The sequence below is a fragment of the Nematolebias whitei genome, chromosome 7, assembly GCF_014905685.2.
Source record: "Nematolebias whitei isolate Nwh7 chromosome 7, NemWhi1, whole genome shotgun sequence".
Taxonomy (NCBI): domain Eukaryota; kingdom Metazoa; phylum Chordata; class Actinopteri; order Cyprinodontiformes; family Rivulidae; genus Nematolebias; species Nematolebias whitei.
In genome coordinates, this window is record NC_056504.1 from 27605270 (window position 1) to 27627600 (window position 22331).

Here is a 22331-nt window from a genome sequence, read left to right on the forward strand (position 1 = left end):
ATAATGTGAGACATGTTTTATTTATGTCTCTGTGTGTCTCTTGTTATGTCTCTGTAATTTTCTTAAAATAAAACAGACAAGATGTCTGAATACAGTACCAGACAATGTGACTTAAGAAAGAAGATAAAAGCTGCCTTAAACGTTTATTTAAACGTAGGTCTCATCCTTTGTAAGACTCATTTAAGCATGAAATGACATTATAGGACGATTGGTCACTTACTGCATAATAAACAAACCCTCAGTCTTGAGGTCCCAAATAACTCACTTTGTCCTGGATCTCAAACTATAACTAATAAATATGATCTTAATTATTTCCACTCCAGTTAATCAAATCAATACTGGCCATCCAGAAACTCCCTAATTTGTTAATTAAAGTTGGCATGATAATTATTACGAAGCCCTAATCATCAAGAATTGATTTTTTGAGGAAAAAGTGAAACTCTGTCTGAATTTATAAATGCATCTGGTAAGCACGAGGACGTGATTCCTGCATGTTTCTGTTGGTTTACTTCAACATTCATTCAGTGCAGATTATGTACACATGCAAACTGCTATTTTCTCACATTGGCATTACTTAATAAGATATTCTTGCCCACTGTCATTGTGACAAAAGTTACATAATTTTTTAATTGATTAGAGAAGTCAAATTCAGGAATAATATATAAATCTTAATGTTACACTGAAAAGCTCACATGATCTATTTCATGTTGTTCCCATGCATTGATTTAGTCAAGAACTCACGCATATCTAAATGTCAGGCATATAAACAACCCAAACCTCCCTTGTTTACATCACCTCCTTCACTTTATGAGTAAACAATAATTTAGAGAGTATTTACCCTGCTCTTTGACCCACCCTTTGCAGTCACCCCCTCTGCTTCACCGCCCACTCAACCTCCAATGTCTTTGGAGTCATCAGTAATATGAAAAAAGCCTAAACAGCTTTGGGAAGGCACTGAGGCTGAGCAGAAGAGAAGCATTAAGCACACACGTGCACGCTGGTGGAAGGATCTGTTACATTGCAAAAATTAGTTGAAGGCACAGAGTGACCACACTCCTGTCTGAAAGGAAGAAAGCTGAAAGCACTGAGGACTGGGAGCAGGTAGGTGGCCCTCAAAATGAAGGCTGCACTGAAATGAGCAGGAAAAAAAGGACTAGGAACAATTTATTTATGTTTCCACCTGCTAGCATAACCTAGATAAATGCAGTAAGATTTGATCAAAAAGGTGGCAGTACTTGTTGCACAAAAGGTGCGAACAAATACACAAAAAAATACCTGCTTCTGCATGCAACTGCAGAAAAAAATTCCTCCTTTGCTGTTAAGCTTGCTTTTGCAATGTAATTGAAATGTATTATATTGTGGCATATAGTTTTAGCTGCTCAAATTACGCAGTGTGTCACCGCATTAATAATTAAGGCATATTGTAAATGTTGCACACATTTTTTTACAAACAGGACATGGATTTGCCCATAGAGCATGAAATCACCTTTGCAAGGCATGTGTCTTCTCACTTTTATTTTATATAAATCTAAGAAGCTGGATCATAGCTGTAGGGTCAGAGCTGTGGGTCTGTCAGGTGATAACTAACTTTAGAACTTAAGATGGAGGTAGCAAATCAATATGTAACCTGAGATTTAGGAACCTGCAAGGAGAGAGTGGGTTGTAGTTTGGCAGAATATTTTTTCTACATTTAAAAACTCTGCTAATGATGTTCCTGCTCTGTATTGTGCACACATGAATGCATGTTTAGACTGTAGTTATGGAAAAAAATAATTTTTTTTAAGATGAAATTAGGAAAGCTAAAATAAAGAATCTAGAAAAATCACAAAATGCACAGCTCAGCATTTTGAAGTATTCTTGTTATAAATGGTACAAGCATCAAATTGTCAAAAACTGAGAACATAAGCAAATCCACTGGGAAGTTCATGTAACACCATTAGCACTTATTCAACACCAAAAGGCCGTGTCATCAAGCCCGGTTTTGTGTGAGTTACACTGCTGAAGCCGTTTTCTGTCTTGTTCGGTCAGCTGCAGTCCGTGTTGTGTGGAAAACGGCAGTGAGCGACATTTGAGAAGTTACAGGATGCCATTTTCAGAGTATGTGGTCAGTGCTGCAATCATCTGCAGTGGGTTAAAAACTCTGAAACATGTCACGTACTAAGACTGGAGACAATTCAGACCGAGTTCTTCAGTAGCATCAGGGTCTTTAATGCAAACTTCTCTTTCTTAAATGTTGTATCTCGTTTTGAAGGCAAAGTTATTCAATTAATTATTATATTATTATTATTATTATTATTATTAAGTGAGTTATTGAATGAATGAATTCAGTGTTGTCAACAATAAAATAATGTAACCCTATGTGAAAAGTTGTTTCCTAAATGTTATGCTTTGTAGGCCTACTTGTGTGAGTCACATATATACAGTAAAGTACAAATGCCATTTCTGATTTTTTTCATGTTTTGCTTCCACAGACAGACAGACAGACAAACAGACAGACAGACAGACAGACAGACAGAGAGTGTATGTGAGAGAAAGACTAAGAGTGAGAGAGTGAGAGTGTCAAAGTGGGAGTCCCTGGGTTGTGGAGAATGGCAGGGCTAAGGTATTGTTAGACTTCCAGATCCAAACCAACAAGCGAGACAACCAGAGTCAACAAGCTACAGAAGAAGGCAGTGGTGATAAATGCAGCAATCCCACGTGACTGTAACATTAGGACGAGGGAACATGAGAAGCTGGAGCAATGCCAACAGCTGAAAAAGAAATAGAGAAGTTGTGGAGAGTCAAGGCGTCAGTCGTCCCAGTGGTCATTGTAGCGCTCAATGCCGTGACCCTCAAACTGGAAGAGTGGCTCCAACAGATCCCAGGAACAACCTCAGAGATCTCTGTCTAGAAGAGTACAGTCCTAGCAGCACCTAAGATACTGAGCAGAACCCTCACGTTTAGTGCAGTGGAACCGCCCCATCCATCCATCCATACAGACAGACAGACACAGACATATGCATATATGTATCAATCTAACTAAAGGTAATTGGACATGGTACACCCTAGTACAAACTCACACAAGAGCAATATTTTAAAAGTAAACAAACTGGGATGACAATTGGCTCACTAGGGAATGGTGGTTCAGAGGTTAGAGAAGGTGGTTCTGTGATCGGAAGGTCGACGGTTCAACTCCCTGTGCCAACAACATCAAAATGTGGATGGCACCACTCACATTTTGACCCACACCCATCTCCACCCTCACCTGCCCCAAGCTTCTCATTGGCTGTTGGAATCAGGTGTAGCAGCTGAGCCACTCATTTATTCACACTAATTGATTGTGTCCAGATTTGGCTTCATACATTCTAACATTTTTAATTGACTGTGGCTATGACAGGGTAGGTGGTGGTTTCCCTTACACACATGCAGATGTTACGTCTTTAGTGTGTGTGTGTGGGGGACGGGGGGTGGGGGGGGGGGGGGTGTAGAGGTAGGGCAGCCAACCTGGTACCAGAAAGCGTCGGCTCAACTCCTCGCCATGCCCAAATCCCTAATTGCTCCCTGGGTGCCTACATAGCTGCCCACTGCTCCACCTGGGTGCATCTCATGTTTGATGAATTAAATGCAGAGAACTAATTTCATCACTGTATGGGAATGTACAACAATGACAACACATAGCACTTACCGTACTTACTTTCTTTATCCATAGCACAATAACAATTTTTTGTGACAACTAGCCATGCCGACTGTCCCCAACTCATGCAGATGGAGCAGACTTTGTTCCACTGGGAATCATGGGTAAAATCTGGCAGAAATTGAGTTGTGAATCCTAAGCATGTTGAGCTATTAGCTGAGGATCTGGCATGTCTTGGTATGGTGGAAAGAGTGATCATAGAAAGTAAAGACAATGGTCATGAAAGGGACCAAAGAATTAGTAGCACATTTAAATACAGACAAAATAATCCAAAAGCAGGTGAACATCAGAAAGACAAGTACACAAGTCTGAAACAAATGCATTTATTGTGGACTAGGTTTATATGATAAATTAGTGCAGAGCAAAAGAGGCTGTTAAAAAAGTAATTTAAAAAAGAAAACTTAAGATATGCACAACTGCAAAAGAACACAACATAAATTAACTAGCATTAGATTTTGTGCGGGGGCAGCACGGTGGCGCAACTGGTAGAGCTGCTGCCTCTCAGCGAGCAGGTCCTTGGTTCAAACCCCGGTCCAGGGGCCTTTCTGGGTGGAGTTTGCATGTTCTCTCCGTGCATACATGGGTTTTCTCCGGGTACTCCGGTTTCCTCCCACAGTCCAAAAACATGCATGTTAGGCTGATTGGTGACTCTAAATTGTCCCTAGGTGTGAGTGATAGAGTGAATGCTTGTTTGTCTTGTTTGTCTCTATGTGGCCCTGTGATGGACTTGCGACCCGTCCAGGGTGTACCCCGCCCCTCGCACAGTGATTGCTGGACATGGGCACCAGCGACCCCCGTGACCCAAAATGGAATAAGCGGGTAAAGAAAATGGATGGATGGATGGATGGATAGATTTTGTGCATAATTTACATCAAATTTGTTATTTTTTTCCCAAAATTGTTGTCAATACAAAGCATGGCGGGAAACAAGTACTATTGACTCAGTCATGGTGTGGGGGTGCATTTTAAAGTATTTTAGGACATCTTGTCAAAACTGAATATTATAAGATTCCCATTTTAAAACTAAAACTAAATATAGTATGGACAGAAAGAAATGAGATGGACAACATCTCATTTATTTTCAGTGAGAATGAACTAAAACGGTGTGGATTAAAAAAACAAAAAAACAAATGATCCCTTTCAGGCTTGGGTTGGTCCGCCTGAAGCCCAGACACTGAAAAAGAAACAGTGTAAACTCAGAAGAATCTGAGTACAGATCAAAAGACAAGAACCATTAAAGATGTGACGTTTTAATATCCTTCAAGAACTCCACATACATTTCTAATGACTGCTTTTAAAAATTTACAAAACATTTAATTTAATTTAACAAACATTTAAATCATATCTTTTTCAAAAAGTACAAACTTTTTCACTTTCAGTTTGCATTGCCGTTTATGTTCAGATTTGTCAATAAATTGCTGCATCCATTTGTTTTATTTTCTAATCAAAACGTGAAATTAAAAAAGGCAGCTCAAAAAAAATGTTTTCACAGTGATTTCTAATCATGTTAGTGACTGCAAAAATGTAGTCTGAGCAAAATGCTATAAGTGGTCCACCATCTCAGCAAACCCATCTTATTTTAATCTTAGCGACGTGTCATACAGCCTGGAGTGACAACCTGCTTTTACATTTAATAGTTTTATGTAATGACATTATGAAGAATTTCTTTTTTTTCTTAAAGCACGACATCTCCACTGAAATGTCGCCTGCAGCACAAATCTCAGAGTGACAGAGGCAGATGTGCGAGGTGTATTAAAAGCTATTTTGTCTTCAGTACCTCTCCCCCACATGTCAAAATTCATTAAATTGCTGAGCCAAAGCCAAACATTAAAGTCAACATGTAATGAGCTAAAACAGTAAAACTGTTCACTGAATGCAAAGTGGAATGGGTTTTCTTTAATGCATGGAATCACTAGCCAAGACATCAGTTGCAGATGGTTTTGCTCTTACTATATGTGTTGCAGGGTCTTTTTTCAAGAACCAAGATTTCTGTAAGAGCCCAGAACCTTTTGAAACATATGCTGAACATGAGCAGAACATGAGAAAAATAATAATAAAATCCAAGCTTGATTTGATGTTTCAAAAAACTTCAGTGACACATTTAATTTATAAGAAAACATTCTGATATTTAGAAAAAAACTGACAATCTGCATAGTTTTAGGATTAAATGTATTTTATTCAAATAATCTTTTAAAGTGACTTTATTTATCACATATAATTCAAACACTAAACAGGCAGAAAATGTAGAAGATTTTTATCTATTTTAACAAATTAACACATGCAAGTTTAGAAATCACAAAAGTAGTTGAGTTTATTTTTGCAAAGTATACATCAAGTTATGCTAGGTGCCGTTAATAAACTGTTAGTGACTCTACAGCAGAGCAAAAACAAAACTCACCCGTTATCCTTCTGAACACTTGTGATCTGAAGCGAAGGAATAATGATGATAAAATTAAATTCCCCTTCATAGCCACACCTACTGCAAACTCCTACCCAATGAGGAATTTAAGAGCTTTTAATATGAGATGCTGTAGATCGAGTTTTACAGGAACAAACTAGAGTAATGGCTTAAAGAATATGGCATTTTCATAAGTATGCAGATCTGTGACTCAAATAGCAGTAAGGAGTCATATCAGTAGGAGTCAAGAAAGTGCATGGAAGAGCCTGACAAGACAAAATTTAGTTCCTGACATTTTACCCAGTTACAAATATAAGCAGAGTATATGAAACACATTTTAAGGTCTAGTAAAACTCCACCACCATCCATCAGAGTGATGCAGGAGAGATATCATTGAGGGAGAGATGGTACAACCCTTATGGGGTGGCCAGTCCATCACAGATCACCTTCAAAAACTGTGATGAAGATGGCTGCTCTACGTGACCTGATAGTTATACTAGATGCAAAATGGCATCACTAGTCAGATCATGCGCTAACCAGACATTTAGTTAGAAGTGGAGTACATTTCCCAAATTTCAATAAACGTAACTGTTTTATCTAAATGTGTATGCAAAAGTGTGTCACGTGATAAATAAAATATAATTATTATTGTCTCTATAGCTATGTTTACATGGACATAAGTAAGCAGATTAAACGGTCATTCAGAATAAATATGTGTCATTTAAACGTCCCATTCGTATTATTTTTGTTGATTCAGCTCAATCTGAAAGAATTTGTAATCTGAATGAGAGGGGTGGTTTATGCCAATTCATAATCCAAACAGTGTGCATGTAAACACTTAATCTGTTCATTTTATTCCAATGGTGGAAAACTGACCTGTCTGTGCATGTGTGACCTGTCTACTTGATGTATTTCTACCTGGCTAATGCTAATAATATTAGCATGTTGGGGAAGCAAAACTGGTCGTGACACAACATTTCTACTAGAAACTTTGAATGAGATCAAAATTATCTGTATTATCTGTAGCTCAATCAGGGAGTGCAGTAACGTCTCCACCATCATTAAAACCTGTCGCGGGTCCATTTTGGGCGCTCAGGTTTGTTTACGTTCATCTCAGAAGTAAACTGGAAGTAGAACTTCTTCTTCTGTTTTTTTTTTTTTTTTAAGCATTTCGAAAATCAGATTTATTTTTCATTATAATTTGAAGTGGAAATCCAGCCCATCCATTTGTGTTACGTCATGAGATCTATTTAAAATTTAGTCAAAGAAACAAAGATTCCTGCAGCAGGAAGTATTGTATTTATATTTTCCAAATCTGGCGTCACACAGTTTGAGATTACAGGAAACAGAAACCACTCAGACAAAATTGTGTGTTCTGCACAACACCTGAAACAATCAAACTCCAAAATGCTGAGGTTGTATTTGTCAAAGGCATCAAACTTTCTTACATTTAGAGCCTAAACTTTTGCACGGTGCTGTTAAGCCTTAAATTACGGACAATGTGCAGGTACAGCAGGCTGCTGGGTGCAGTATTTTAATACTAAGCCCACCTTTTCCTCCAGTTTATTTAAAGCTTCACAGTAAGTTGCCATGTGTGCTTAATTTATACATACCTATGGATGATTCAGGGGACAGGAATCCAGATCAAGTTAAAACCAATGGTTACTGGAAATGACACTGACTGCTGCCTCTTACTGACCAGTCAGAGTAACTGCAGAGGTAGAGAGGAACAGTGTGACTAAATAAAACCACCTGCACAATGCAGGTTTGAGAAATACCTCTAAGGTTTTTGATATTACTGTGGAAATATTTAGCTATCTGCTTAAATTTTCAAAAAAGGTTGAACTAATAAAATATAACTTATTCCTAAATTAGGACAATTACATGAAACTCAAGGGAATATCAGCCAAGCATATATAAAGTGCTACATTTTTTAAAGTTTCATATCCTGTCTATTTTTGCAGAACCTTCTGAACCAGCAGACAAGACGAACTAGAGATGTCAGCGAAGACAACGGAAGCTGAGCCGACTGCCACTGGGCAGGCAGGTAAGTGGGGAAGTCGGTCAACGGTTGGTATTCCATCTGCCTGTACTGGTCTTTTACTTTGTTCCAGAAGTGGTTTTCATCAGGATTTAGTTGAGATATAGTGTAGAGACAAACTCTTGACAAAGTCCAGTGTCACGCAAAAATCTACACAGCATGGGAGCATGTGACAAGGAATGCAACAACACTGATGCACAACGATCATCTTTAAAGATGCTGAACTGATGCATCTGATGAATACTGTTCAGGAAAATTTGACATCTGAACAGAATGAAGTACAAAACCACAAGAGGAGTCCAAATAAGCATTTTACAAAACTCTGCTATCATTTCAGATGTCAGAATCATCTGAAGGCCTTGTTTGTGTTTTTTCAATGCTCATAAAAGCAGCTACACCTTTAAAATAGCTGAGAATGCTGATGGTGTCACACTTCTTATTCTTAAGAACAGAGTCAAGATGAAAACATTGGAAAATCAAAGCAGAAGATCCAAATAAGCTCCATGAAGTGGACAAAACCACAGTGGAAAACTCTTTCTGAAGAGATTCAAAGATGAATTCAAATGAATAAATTCTGAGGATCCAGCGCATGGGACACGTGCAGCTGATGAGCACTGCAACACAAACTTGAAAGTGTGAAGAGTGGGCAAAATAGAAAATGAAACATTCTTGTTTGAAAGAAGAAAAACTAATGTAAAAAAAAAACTGTTTTCCTACAAAACAGTTTTTTTCCTCAAGTATTTCCTGAATTCTCTCAAGCACCGTACAAGAGTCATCCTGAGATGTCTGCTTTGAGAAAATGTGAAAGCAAGCTTTGCGTTGAGTCTCAACAGCTGCCATCTCTTTCTAAACTGCTGCAGCGACTCAGTGCTAACATGATGTATTATATTTTGTCTTTCACTAACATTTGTTGTCAATGTTTTTTAAAGTATTTGTTCTGCACATTTCTGTTCGTGTTTGTCCACCCCGCTCTTGGGGTATTTGCTGTATATTGTGTTTTGTGTCCATAATCCTGTCAAAGTTCCAATCTGCCATGGTGCTTTTGTCAGGATTAACATTCACCTGTCCTGTGCCCTCTCCTGGTGTCATGTTACGTGTTAAACCGACGGTTCTGAGGGAGTTCACCCCAGCGACAAAGGTATGCGTCCAGCAAAAGAAAACCAAATCACGCAAACGATTTAGTTTTGTATACATGCATGATGCCTTGATGGGTTCAATTGGATGCATGATGTGATCTTCATCGCTTCTTGAAAGGTGTCATCCAGACAGACGATGCAGCTTTCAGTGTCACAACGGATGCAATTTGTTGAGACATTTCATCAACCTCCATTTTGTATGAATACTATGTGCTGTTGCTAGAGGGCACTGGGAATGATTGCCAAATGTCTACTTTAGCTGGCACTTAGGATGGAAAATGCCACTTTTTACAAATAAGTGCAAAAGATTTGCTCTATACAAGATGAAACCACAGATAAATCTCAACAAGTGAACTTGCTCCACCAAAACTGCTGTTTATAGATAGTATTTTTGAAATGCAAATATAAAAAAAGCCTGAAACAGAACTAACTTTTAAGTTTGAGTTTTACACAGTTTAAACTTGGTAAGGGAAATAAATTAACAATAATTTATATATGAGTTTTATGTTTTCACAAAGATTACCAGGAGAACAGTCACATTTTTACATTTAGTTCTATTTTTCCTGAGGTTTGACCTTTTCATGCTTTCTTGCATGTAGCTGTCACAAAATTGCAACGCATGAGATCCAGAAAGTGCGCTAAGAGAACCACGTCTGTCATAACACAGAACGTTAAGGTCTCAAGATAACCAGCTTGAAAAACACACAGCACCTTCTGATCAAGCCTATGATAAGTTCTCTGGAAGAACACAAGTACACTTGGGGCGGCTGTGGCTGAGTGGTTAGAGCAGTCGTCCTCCAATGCAAGAGTTGGGGGTTCGAATCCACCAGCAGTCACATGTCGAAGTGTCCCTGGGCAAGATACTGAGCCCCTCATTGCCTCTGATGTGTGTCCCATCAGTTTATGAATGTGATAAAAGCTGTGATAAGTCTCTTTAGAATGATTTGTTCAATTAGCTTTGTAGAGATCTAGTAGAGAGCCGTATGAATGGGTAAATGAGGACACAGATTGTAGTGTGAAGCACTTTGAGTATCTGGATAAGATAGAAAGGCGGAATATAAGTACAGTTCATTTACCATTTACACAAAGCTCTAAAGGAGGCAAACAGGAACATATAAAATAAAAAATAAGATGTGTCCTTTTTAACACAACTATAAACCTTATCAAGGATAATTTTGTATTTGTATTAAATCTTGAGATTTATGCACAGTCACTAAGTCACCGAGGAACAGGGGTTTGTTCTGAATCGCAAACATAAAAGTCTCTGATAAATGATGAGATAAAATAAACTGGTTTCATAAAAACCTGAATTAGTTCATTTTTTATTATATTTACTATGTATTAGATGAAGTCATAAAAAACTATAATCTGTAGAAATGAATTTCTACAGTTCTAAACAAATTGACAATTCATGTGTAAAATAATCCACAATTTTATTATTAAAAGTTCATCATTATCTAAAGTTAATATTTTCTTGATAATGAAAAAAAAAGTAGTCATCAGCATAAGTGAACTCACTTTCTGGTTATGAGTGAAATATTTTGTAATTACAAAAACAAGCAAACAAACAAAAATACAACAACAACAGGGTTTCATGTTGCTGTAGCTGTACGCACCCTGCCAACCTGTAAAGGAGACATGTTGACAAGCGAAGCTGCAGATTTAAGCTGAAAATGTCAGCTGACAAACAGGAGTTCCCTGATGTCGGTGGAAATTACTTTGGCAGCATCTGGGAATTGGTGACCTCTGAACTTCAAACAATATGACAATGATGAAATAACTTATATTCAGCAAACAATAAACACTGGTTTTTCCTGTTTGGTTATAAGTATAATCTCCAAAGCACTTATAAATTCTTATAACATGCTGATAAATTAAGAGCTATCAATGTTATCAGTCTCAAGATCAAAATATATACTTAATGTGCGTTAGATCTGAAGCTAAACACACTTTTTATTATCTCACAGTGAATGTGTAACAAACGTTTATACCCAACACACATTACTGTAGAAAAAATAACCGAGAGCTTAACAGTTGCCACGACAATTACAAAGTGAAAAGAATGCATAAGAACTGAAGACTTCTCTCTGTTCTCTGCGGTCACTGTGTGTGTGTGTGTGGGGGGGGGGGGGGGGGGGGCACACCCTGGACAGGATCTCAAGTGTCCATCACAAAACACATAGAGACAAACAACCAGTCACTCTCTCACACCTAGAGACAGCTTGGTGTTACCAATTTATCAAACATGCATGTTCAATTTTGTATAGGCTTCGCCCTTTAAGGCTGTCGCTTGTGGGTTTTATCCCATCACACAAAGCATCGCACTGAAAAATTTATTCCACGCCCACCTGTCGTGTGGGCCCCACCCAGTCCATATAAACTACGTTGAGAGCAGGTAATCGGCTCCCATTTTTCTTCAGCAAGCAACTAGCACTGATCTTCCAACAATAGCACCAACACCATCCGCCTGTGCCCATCCTGCAAGACCGGCTACCTGCTAAGCTTTGACCGGCACGACACCTGCGAAGGATGCCTAGGTCCCCGCCACGCCGACCTTGCCTCCTCCTGCCGCCTCTGTGACCTCCTCCCCCCTGAAGAGAGGCAGAGGCGAGCAGCCTTGTTTAAGGCTAACATCGAGGAGTGCCTCTCCGTGGTGGGGGACTTTTTGCTGACGACACCATCAACTTTTTTTGACGCCGGGTCTCTGAGCGAATCAGATGGTTCCACCGGGACAAGCGACGTCAGCAGCAGCCCCACTGCTCATTCTCTCCCGGAGAGCGTAGTGTTGGAACGGGAGGGGCCGAGCGGATGCTCACCCCTCCCGAGCCTTTCCGCATCAGCGACCACACCGCTCCCAGCCGTCAGTGCCCTCCTCTCGGAGCTGCCCGGCATAATCCAGGAGGCGGCTGACACGAAGGGACTTTCCGTCCCTCTCCTCCCCCCGCCCAGATCAGATGATCTAGCGGGAAGGTTTGGCTCCACCCCGGCTCGTCGCCCTGACCCCATCTGGCCTCGTTTCCCAGCAGTGGCGTCCTACTGGAACAAGGCTGCAGCCGGACCAGGTAAATTGAGAGTGCCCGTCTCCACCTTTGCGCCCATCACCAGAGTGGAAGGGTTGACTGAGCGGAATTTTCCCTCGGTACCCCAACTCCTCCCCCCCCCCCCCCCCCCCCGGAGTCAAGCCTGGCGGAAGCTCTCGGAGCAAAAGTGTCCAGGTTGGACCAGCATCCAGTTCCTCCAGGAATGCACGACCAGACAGTGACGTCACTCTACAACCAAGCTCAGCAGTGTGCGTTCCAGGCAGCTGCAGCAAACAACATTGTCGCTCTGCTGGCCTACAGCATCTCAAAGAGGCTGGAGGAAACAGACCTGCCTGAGGAGACAAAGAGCTCACTCTGCAAGGCATCTGACATCATCCTCAACCTGTGCGCCTCCTCTGTTGTCTGCCTGTCTCACATCGCCGCCTAGATGACAATGATCCAAAGGTCCACCTGGCTTCGACACTCTCCCTCCCTGCCGGAGAAACTGCAGAAGGACCTGCAGGAGGGCCCCATCACAACGGGCGCACTGTTCAGAGCCAATTTCAAGGACATGCTCCGCTGCCAGCCGCTCCCGCCAGAGAACAGTCCTTCTAATCCTGGCAACCAGCGGCTCAGCGTTTCCCCAGAGATCGCCAACAGGCGCCACCCTGGAACAACCAGCTTCAGGGTTCACGGGGGAGAAGTTTAAGAAATGACTCCTTGCGGAGGATGTGTGTGTGCATAATGATGACTTGAGTTTTGAAATAAAACGAGAACATCATTCAGTGAATAAAGTGTCTGATTTCAGCCTGACTGTCAGTTCGAATGATCTCACAGCGGCTTCTCTGTACACATCCTCCACACAAAATGAGCCGGTGTCCTCAAACAGGTTTTTAAAAAGTCACCGCAGCTTGAGAAAAAACACAGAATGCTCGCTTGACACAGCAGCAAAAAATTATTTTTTTTCGGCAGACCGAGTCCAGGAGAAAATCTCGCTCTCAGTCTAGGGTGTGTTCTGCCCCTTCTGACCACAGCGGAGACAAACACATGTCCCCATGACGGCAATAGCCCCCACCCAAGCGACGTTGCATTGCTGAGGGCGCGCACGCCTCCCTTCAGCGCATGTCAGCTCACATCAGTTTTGATGTGAGCCCGCAGCCCAAGCGTGGCACAGAGGCTTTGACTTGGCTGGCGTCTGTAAAAGACATGACACAACACAAAAACGCGTGCCCGCTCCCAGAGCGTTATGCAGAGTGGCAGAGAGCGTGCTTCCTGAACAGCTGGATGAACCATCTTATCAGCAAGGGTTACACGCTGTAGTTCGCAACCCAACCCCCACCATTCAGAGGTATTATAGAGACGGTTCTGTCATCTTCAGAACAGATCTCATCCCTTCATGCAGAAGTTAAGGAACTACTGGTAAAAAATGTAATTTCCAGGGTTCCCAACGGAGAGGAAAACACAGGGTTTTACTCACATTACTTCCTGGTTCCGAAACGGAGCAGAGGGATGAGACCTTATATTTATCCATTTTCAACAAGTCGATTTTGGAGAGACAGTTTCACATGTTGACAACCAGATAGCTGTTGAACAACATTCACCAGAACGACTGGTTTACCTCCATCGATCTCAAAGACGCTTATTTTCACATTCCAATCATAAAGCACAGAAAGTTCCTGCGCTTCTCCTTCCAAGGGACCCAGTACCAATACAACAGACAGTTCGGTTACTCCCTCGCACCATGCATTTTTTCAAAATGCGTGGAGACGGCCCTGCAGCCGCTACACAGAGCAGGGATGAGAATTCTGTTTTACCTGGACGATCTGCTGTTGCTGAACCGATCCAGGCAGGAAGCAGCGGCGCAAACCAAAGCTCTGATGTCACACCTGTTAAATCTCGGCTTCACCATAAACTGGGAGAAGAGCTCAATTCTCCAGGCCCAGATAATCATTTATCTGGGAGTGGAGCTAAACTCTGTCACCATGAGGGCCCGTTTATCAAAAACGAGAGTCGAAACTCTAAAAAACCAGCTCCGCCACGTAAAACCCGGCAGAGTAGTGACAGCTCTTTCCATCATGAAACTGTTAGGAACAATGTCGTCAGCTCACGCGGTGGTCCCGCTGGGCCTACTTCACATGAGATGTCTCCAGAAATGGTTCGCTCGTCTGCGCATAGATCCGGTAAGGCAGAAGAGGCAGAGGATTTCTGTGCCCCCCTCCGTGGGAACCAACCTGAAACATTGGGGAAATCCTCTCACACTGTTGGAGGGAGTCCCTGTCAGCAGACCTACGTCACACGTTTCAGTTTTCACTGATACGTCCCTGTCAGGTTGGGGAGGAACGTGCCTGTCACGGGTGGTGGGGGCGCTGTGGCCATCTCACACATCAGCTCACATAAATGTTTTGGAATGTCGCACGGTTTTGAATGTGATTCAATATTTTGCTCCCTTGCTACAGAATCAACATGTTTTGATCCACACAGATAACAAGGTGACTGCAGCTTACATAAACCGGCAGGGGGGCGTGCGCTCAGCCCAAATGTTACACATTGCGAGACAGCTGCTGTGTTGGGCACACAAAAACCTGCTCTCCATCAGAACAGTATACATCCCCGGCGTTCTGAACAAAGGAGCGGACATAATGTCCAGGAGCGGTCCATGCCACAGGGACTGGAGTCTCCATCCCGAGCTGATTTCTCAGATCTGGAAGAAATTTGGCAGAGCAGAAGTGGACTTATTTGTCACACGGGAGAACACCCGGTGTCAACTATGGTTCTCACTGAGCCCATGGGACGATCCACCGTTAGGAGTGGATGCGTTTGCCCACAGCCCGTGGCCCGAAATGCTCCTTTACGCTTTTCCTCCAGTCCCTCTAATATCACGGTTTCTGAGCCGAGTTCAGGAGGAAGGACTGTCTGCCATTCTGATAACCATCGAGCGCATGAGCACCCCGTGGTTTCCAATCATGCGACGTCTGTTATCGGGTCGTCCGTGGAAACTGTCGTGGAGGGATGATGCTCTCCTCCAGGCAGGAGGAGCGATCAGGAGCCTCCCAGAAATAGGCCAGCATCTTTGGGTCTGGCCGCTGAGCGGATCCGCTTAGAGAAGATGGTTCTCTCTCAAGAAGTAGTGCGCACAATCCAGGATCCACACGCTGCCTCCACCACACCGCTGTACACATCAAAGTGGACAGCTTTTCCAATGCTAGTGTACGGGAAAAGGTGTAGAGGCCATCACATGTCCACTAGGTGGCGGGCTGTCCTTTCTGCAGCAGCTGATGGACAGAAATCTGGCATTCAGCACAATTAAAACGTATGCTGCAGCCATCTCTTCCTGTCACGAAGGATTCGGTGACAGAACAGTTTTTGATTAAATTCTTGTCACTTAAAACAGCCCTGCTGTTGGCTTTGACATCTGTAAAGACAGTGAGTGCTTTATCTGCTCTCTCTGTTGCTCCATCATGCCTCAGGTTTCAAGCTGATGGCAGTTTCAGCTGATCTGAGACCTAACCCAGCGTTTATGCCTAAACATCACAAGCTCATTTAAATCGAGAATGATAACGTTGGAGGGTTTTCTCCCTCCTCCCCACAAATCATAAGAAGGAGCATCTTTTCATCTTCTCTGCCCTGTGCGTGCGTTGGCATGTTACGTAGCACGCACAGCCACACTGAGTCAGACTCAACATTTGTTTGTGCATTATAGAGATGCTCTGCTCATTTATTCGCTTCTATCTGCGTGATGTGTCGGCTCGCTCCATGACGCATTCTGTTCTCGGTGTCTTAACAGACTGAATTTCATTTTTTTCATGGAACTTCGTTTTAAACTCACATCTGACTGCATGTAATTACAATGTGAGATATTTGTTATCAGTCGCAAGTTTGTGACTGTTGGTTTTTGTTCTAATATCACTAATCAGTTCATGAATACTGTTACCAATCAGTTCATTTGATTACTAATCAGTTCATTTATTTTGAATCTGTTCACTGTTTTTCAGCCTCTCCCCTTTTTTCCCGTCGAGAACTTTTCTCTGTGGGCGCCCATGTACACGGAATGCGTAAATTACGCAGCGCACACCTGTACATGGTGCACGTAATCACGCAGCGCGTATTTACGCACATGGAGGGCTGAGGGATAAAATGTTTTTTGGTGCAAGCGGGCGCTTCATACAGTGTTCGAATGGACCCAGTGAGGCAAAGACTACATCCTGCTTCGCCCTTAACCCACAAGCGACAGCCATAAAGGGTGAAGCCTATACGAAATAGAACGTTGGTTACGTACTGTAACCCCAGATTCTATGAGTATAGGCGTAGCCCATTAAGCTCTGGGCCTCACTGGCTCCTCAATGGCTGAAGCAAAAAGCTATTTGGGAGCCGATTACCCGCTCTCAGCGTAATTTATATGGACCGGGTGGGGCCCACACGACAGGACTAAATTTTTCAGTGCAACGCTTTACGTAACAGGATAAAACCCACAAGTGACAGCCTTAAAGGGCTACGTCTATACTCATAGAATCTGGGGTTACGGGACGTAACCAACGTTTTTGGTCTGCGGGAGGAAACTGAATCACCTGAAGAAATTCCACACATGCACAAAGAGAACATGCAAACTCCTTTCAGTAAGGCCCCAGGTCAGGTGGTGGTCCTGTGACCTTCTCGCTAAGAAGTGACAGCTGTAACCACTGTTCCGCCGTGCCACTTTTGTCTAAATAGAGAAAAAATAAAATGACTGCTTTGCAATTGTGCTTTTGATCTTTTTCTTAAGACAATACCTTTGAAGAAAAAAGGAGGTAAAGTTCTGTTTCATGCACTTTGACATGAAGGAAATGAAAAGATCTCATGCAGCAAGAGAGAAACTCAAAGTTTGTGTGGTATTTCTGAAAAACACGGTTAAAAGATGGCAGACAAGTACAATTTTTAGCTACATATTAATCAACTGAGGTGCAGCTGATTCCCACAAGCCAACAGAAGCTGAAATCTTTTCATCTGCAGACATTTGACCTGAGGACTAAATAAAAAAAAAAAAGCTTCTGCTCTCCAGTGATATTAAGCGTGCTCATTTGCTTCTGCTGTGAACTTACACCTCCTAAAATGTCCTCACTGGAAACGTTGCTCTAACATAGTCATAATATTTACATATTTAATATACATACATATACAGTTTTTAGCACATGCACATTATGAGTCATATTAAATCAGCTCCAGAGTAACCTTATGGGATACTTTTGCAAAGGACTTGATCATTACAACAGCTTTACTGCATTGACTCATAAAATAATTGCGTGGCATGTATTCTGTTTACTTTTTTACTTGTCAAGACACAATAGATCAAAAATTGTTGTGGAAACATGTCGCTTTTAAAGAGGACACTCTCATCCTTGACATGTGAACCTTCAGCTTGTTAACAGCAACCTAAACATGCATTATTAACACTTTTAGTAGCAATAGCTCCAGTAGCTCCTGCTATAAGCAATTCACATTTAATCTGCTCAAGCTTGCTCTATTTATCAGTTTTAATGCAACAAAATATATATTTAATACTACCAAGGTGGAGTGTGTGAAGAGTAAATTGTTTAAATGCAAACTATTAAACAAAAATCTTCAGGAAAATCTAGACCCTTTGGGGATGCCCCTTAGAGCAGGGGTGTCAAACTCACTTACAAAAGGGGGCTGAAATTAAAATATTTTTCAGACTAAAGGCTGGTTTCAGAATCTACATGAACTCAAGTTAGATACTCAACATCTTTTCTTAGTTGCAGGTTCAACAAAAGTTTGATTGGTCTCATTTGATGTTCTCTGTTGCACTTTTGACATCATAATCAAAGATTACTGAAAAAATTCAAGTGATAAAAATATTTTACATTTAAAAGAACATCTTGGGCGCCAGATAAGATGTCAACAAGGGCCACATTTGGCCCCCGGTCCTTGAGTTTGATGCATATGTCTAAGAGCCTTAGAAGATTGCTGAGGAGGTGATTTTGTTTCAAAACTTTAGGGGGGCACAAATAATCAGCTAAAATTACTATTTAAACTCTTTGATAAATTAGATTTATTTAAGTGTCCCTTTAGAACAATGTTACACCTCAAAAAACATACCGAATTTTTTTTTACATTCAGAAGTCAAACACTTCAGTTATTTCTCTCAATGTAAACAAACGATACACCTTTTGGCATACCTTAGTTGGTAACGTTGATAAAGAAATTAAAAATATATATTAAAAAATTGTTTATGGTTGATATTGGGGCCATAAATTAATATTAATCTATCTAAAAAGGGAGTGGTGGTGCAGAGACTAGAGAAGATGGGCCTGTGATCGGAAAGTCGGAGGTTCAACTCCCCGGACTGACATCAAAATGTGGGTGGAAAAGGTGAAACACCCACACCTGCCTCCACCTTTAGTTGTCCCACTCTGTTCCCTTGAGCAAGGCCCTTAACTCCCACTATCTGCTCCCAAAAACAAGTCTCTCTTGAAAATGAGTTCTCATGACTCAATGAGACTACCTTTATAAGGATAAATAAAAATAAATCAATGATAATAAAAAAACAAACAAGCCAATAAAAGATCAGAGGACAGGAAAGTAAGTGGGAATGCAAATCCCTCAGCTTAAATATGTTGTTCTTGTAAAAGAAAGAAAGAAAGTAAAACTGTGTGAGCAAGTTCAGCTAACTACCATCAGGGTCAAACAGTCTCCAATCCAGCTGAGACAAAAATCGCTTCGTTTCACAATGTGCCCTTGCAGCTAATACAAATATGCTGAATTACCTGTAAAATCTAATTTTGATAGTTATAATATGTATGGGTCACAGTTTGATTTGACGGAGTGGCATTTTCACATTAGGATGTTGCTTCTTTTACAAATAAGCATCTTATATTTACCAGAGCCAGCATTTAATGGTTATAACTGGGTATTGTGTTTTTATTTTTTTAAGTACATCTGAATTTAGCTTTATTTAACACTTTAACCATGAGCTCATGAAAATCCTGCAATTATTCATCTTTTAAGCATTCATAATATCTAAATAAACACCTGCATTTGTTAAAATGCCTACTCACATTTGCTTATTCTAGATTTTGCTCATCAGTTTTGCCTTTTCCTGGTCTCCAGGAAATATGCAGCTCTAATTATTCATTTGTTTTGATTCACTTAGGCATCAGGAAGAAATCAAAAGTGCCTGGTGTTATGATAACGCAGTTTAAGGAGGAACTTCCAGAGGGAAAGACGACTCCAGATTTCACCAGAAAACCCATCGCTCTTACTATTCAGGAGGGTAAGTTTCTGCTGGTTGTCACAGAAATGTAAATAAACAGTTGCCTGTGTTTCAAAAGGATGCATTAAATAACTGGTGAATTATAATGTGTAAACTGTACATTTTCAGAATAAAAAATATGGTCAAAGTAACTGTCAGAGTACAGTGTATCTTTTTCTTAAGCTGTGTTTTGACTGCAGTCACTTCCTCCATGTCACATAATCTTTTCTCTTTTTAACGCTAAACTCATACTATTAAATATCTTAAATGTTCATGGTGGTTACATTTAAGACACCACCTCAGCACAGTCATTTGGGAAAGTGTCCCACTACCAGTTTATGTGACTAGCTTTAGTGCATGTCACTTTTCCCAGTGTTATGTTATTTATTTGTCATTTGCATGTTAACACAAGGTCAACAATGCAATGAAATGGTCAGGATGAGGAGAACTGGTTCAACTCACTAAAAACAAACAAACAAGAAGTACTATAGCATGCAATAACAAAACGAAGTACCAAAAAGTGAAAAAAAATATATAATATTTGCAAGGTCCAAGAGAAATATAGTAAAGAACAACATGGTAGAATATAATGGTGCAAGTAGGATGAATTTGTATCAATAAGAATTTCATAGGTAGTAATATAAGCTTAAATGCATTTTGCACACAACTATCATAAAGTACACAGGTTGTGTGACGGGTTTTTGCACAGGTAGTGAGTAACATTGAGATGAATTATGATGGTAAGGTAGTGACATACATGATACAGCCACATAATGCAGCAACAATAAACATATTAGGTGTCACAGATGTGGCTTAGTGCAATGTTATTGTCAATAGTTCTGTATTATTATCAATAGTTCAGTAATCTGACAAATTGTGGGTAATAACTGTCTGAGTATTTTCGTGCATGATGGGAGGCTCCCGTATCATCAGCCTGGTGGTAGATGGAAAAGTGTGGCTTGTTTACTACTTGCTGCTCTGATAAATGTGCTGTAGTGAGACATGATGATTAGCTCCGTCCTACAGGAACTCTACTTTATGTTCAATATCCCAAACAAACATTTTTATTCTTTAAAAAAGTTCCTTGTTCTAAAAGTACCCAGCATGTATGGTCAAGTTGCAGTTACACTGTCTCACTGCCACTTGTTAGATAACTTAAACATGGGTTTATATCTTTATATAGTCCTCTGTTTTTTTTTTTTCATTTTTTATTTTATTTATGTGTTTAATAATCACAGTCTAGACTAAGATATTAAATAGAAACTATAAGAAACAAAACAGTTTTGTACTTAGAGAATATGATAGGCTTGTCTTTCATTAACCAGCCACTAAATTATGCTTTTGCTTTATGTAAATTTAAATTTTGTCACCAGAACATCTCAGTTTGGGTTGAGGCATTCGTGTCATAACCAGTGAGTTCAAATCCATCATGGTTTGTTTTATAATGTATCTTCACTACATCTTAAAAAAAATAAAAATACCTGAAAGGTCTTTCTCAAAATGGTATTTGGAGTCATCAGAATAAATGCGAAGTACTCGGTTCCACCGAATAAGCTTCCTTATAAGTGGAGCATTTACTGCTGGGGTTGAGTGCACAGCGATGCAAGCTGTGACTCCGCTAAATTGAGGGACCCCTTGGCACATGGTCTCATCCATCCGCTGCTTAAGTGAGTCTCATCTCTGACCGAAAGTTCCAGCAAGACTTAGAAGAGACTAAGACTCGTGAAGACTCCAACTGAGTTCCAGGACTGCACTTCAGGACCCAACTGAGTTCCAGGACCGAACTGAATAGTTCCACGAAGTGTTTCTTTTAAAGGGGTATACACTTCCTGTGACGTGGTACTTCCTGATTGGTTGAAACAACCAGCAGGGGGGTGGTTCTAGTGATGTCAAGAGGGTCACTAGAAGTCAAGATACAGCAGGAATGTTTACGAACGGTTAGTACAGACAGAGAAATATTATGACGAGGTGAGACAACGCAGGTGCCAGTTGAAGTTATTTACTGTCTGCAAGGTTTAAAAACAGTGACTCAGAGGCCTAGTTCATTACATACTCATGTGCTATACAGTACCTTATCTACAGGAAGAAAGGGAAAAAATGGTGCATGTAAACAAACACATCATTTAAATGCTGTCCAGTGAAAGTTGTGCTTTGTGTCACAAAGGCGTTTTAAATTTGAATTGTTCAATGTCACCTACATCGTTATTTTTGTCTTATGGCCTGCCATGAGGATAAACAAAAACACAAACAGTGAAAACAGCAAAATAATCTCACGTTTGTGATTAAATAAATTAGTAAAAATGAATCTATCACCACACAAAGATAAAAGTATAAATAGTTAATTGGTTAGAGGAAAAACAAAAGTAGGTTGGTACAAATTACAGAAGGTTGTAGCTTCATTTAATCTTTATATACAGAAACAACTACTCAAACACACACCAAAAAACTGAAGCATTTTGATGTTCTCTCTTGAGTGTGATCTGTTCTTCTGTATATTTCATTTCTCCTGTTTTCTGTTTTTATTTTGCGTCTCTTTTGGAGACTACAAATTTTGTAGCATTTCATCTAAAGAATGAACTATAAATTATTAAGACTCTCAAAAAGAGAATGATGCTCAAGTGTTTCTTTTTTTCTTTTTTTCTTTTTTAATCTTGATGGACCCTGCAAGCCTTTTTAGGACAGAAATAATATTTTATGTCATGTTTTACTTTAGTGCTTCGACTAGTTCTGAACTTGGAATCTAGTGATATAATGTGACAAAGTGTTTTGTTTTTCATGAGCAGCACAAAAATGTATGGTGCTCTGACAACACCAGTGTCTG

At 40.6% G+C, this 22331-nt stretch overlaps 1 protein-coding gene across 1 annotated transcript in view; it reads left to right on the forward strand.

The window, feature by feature from the left end:
* The first annotated feature begins 951 nt into the window (after nt 1-951).
* Nucleotides 952-22331, forward strand: part of LOC119411777 (immunoglobulin-like and fibronectin type III domain-containing protein 1) — a 34396-nt gene continuing 13016 nt past the window's right edge. The window contains exons 1-3 of the mRNA XM_037678702.1: nt 952-1101; nt 8035-8117; nt 19412-19531. Of these exons, the coding sequence (XP_037534630.1) occupies nt 8069-8117; nt 19412-19531 (169 nt within the window). The 5' untranslated portion in view covers nt 952-1101; nt 8035-8068. The remainder of the gene's footprint in view (nt 1102-8034; nt 8118-19411; nt 19532-22331) is intronic.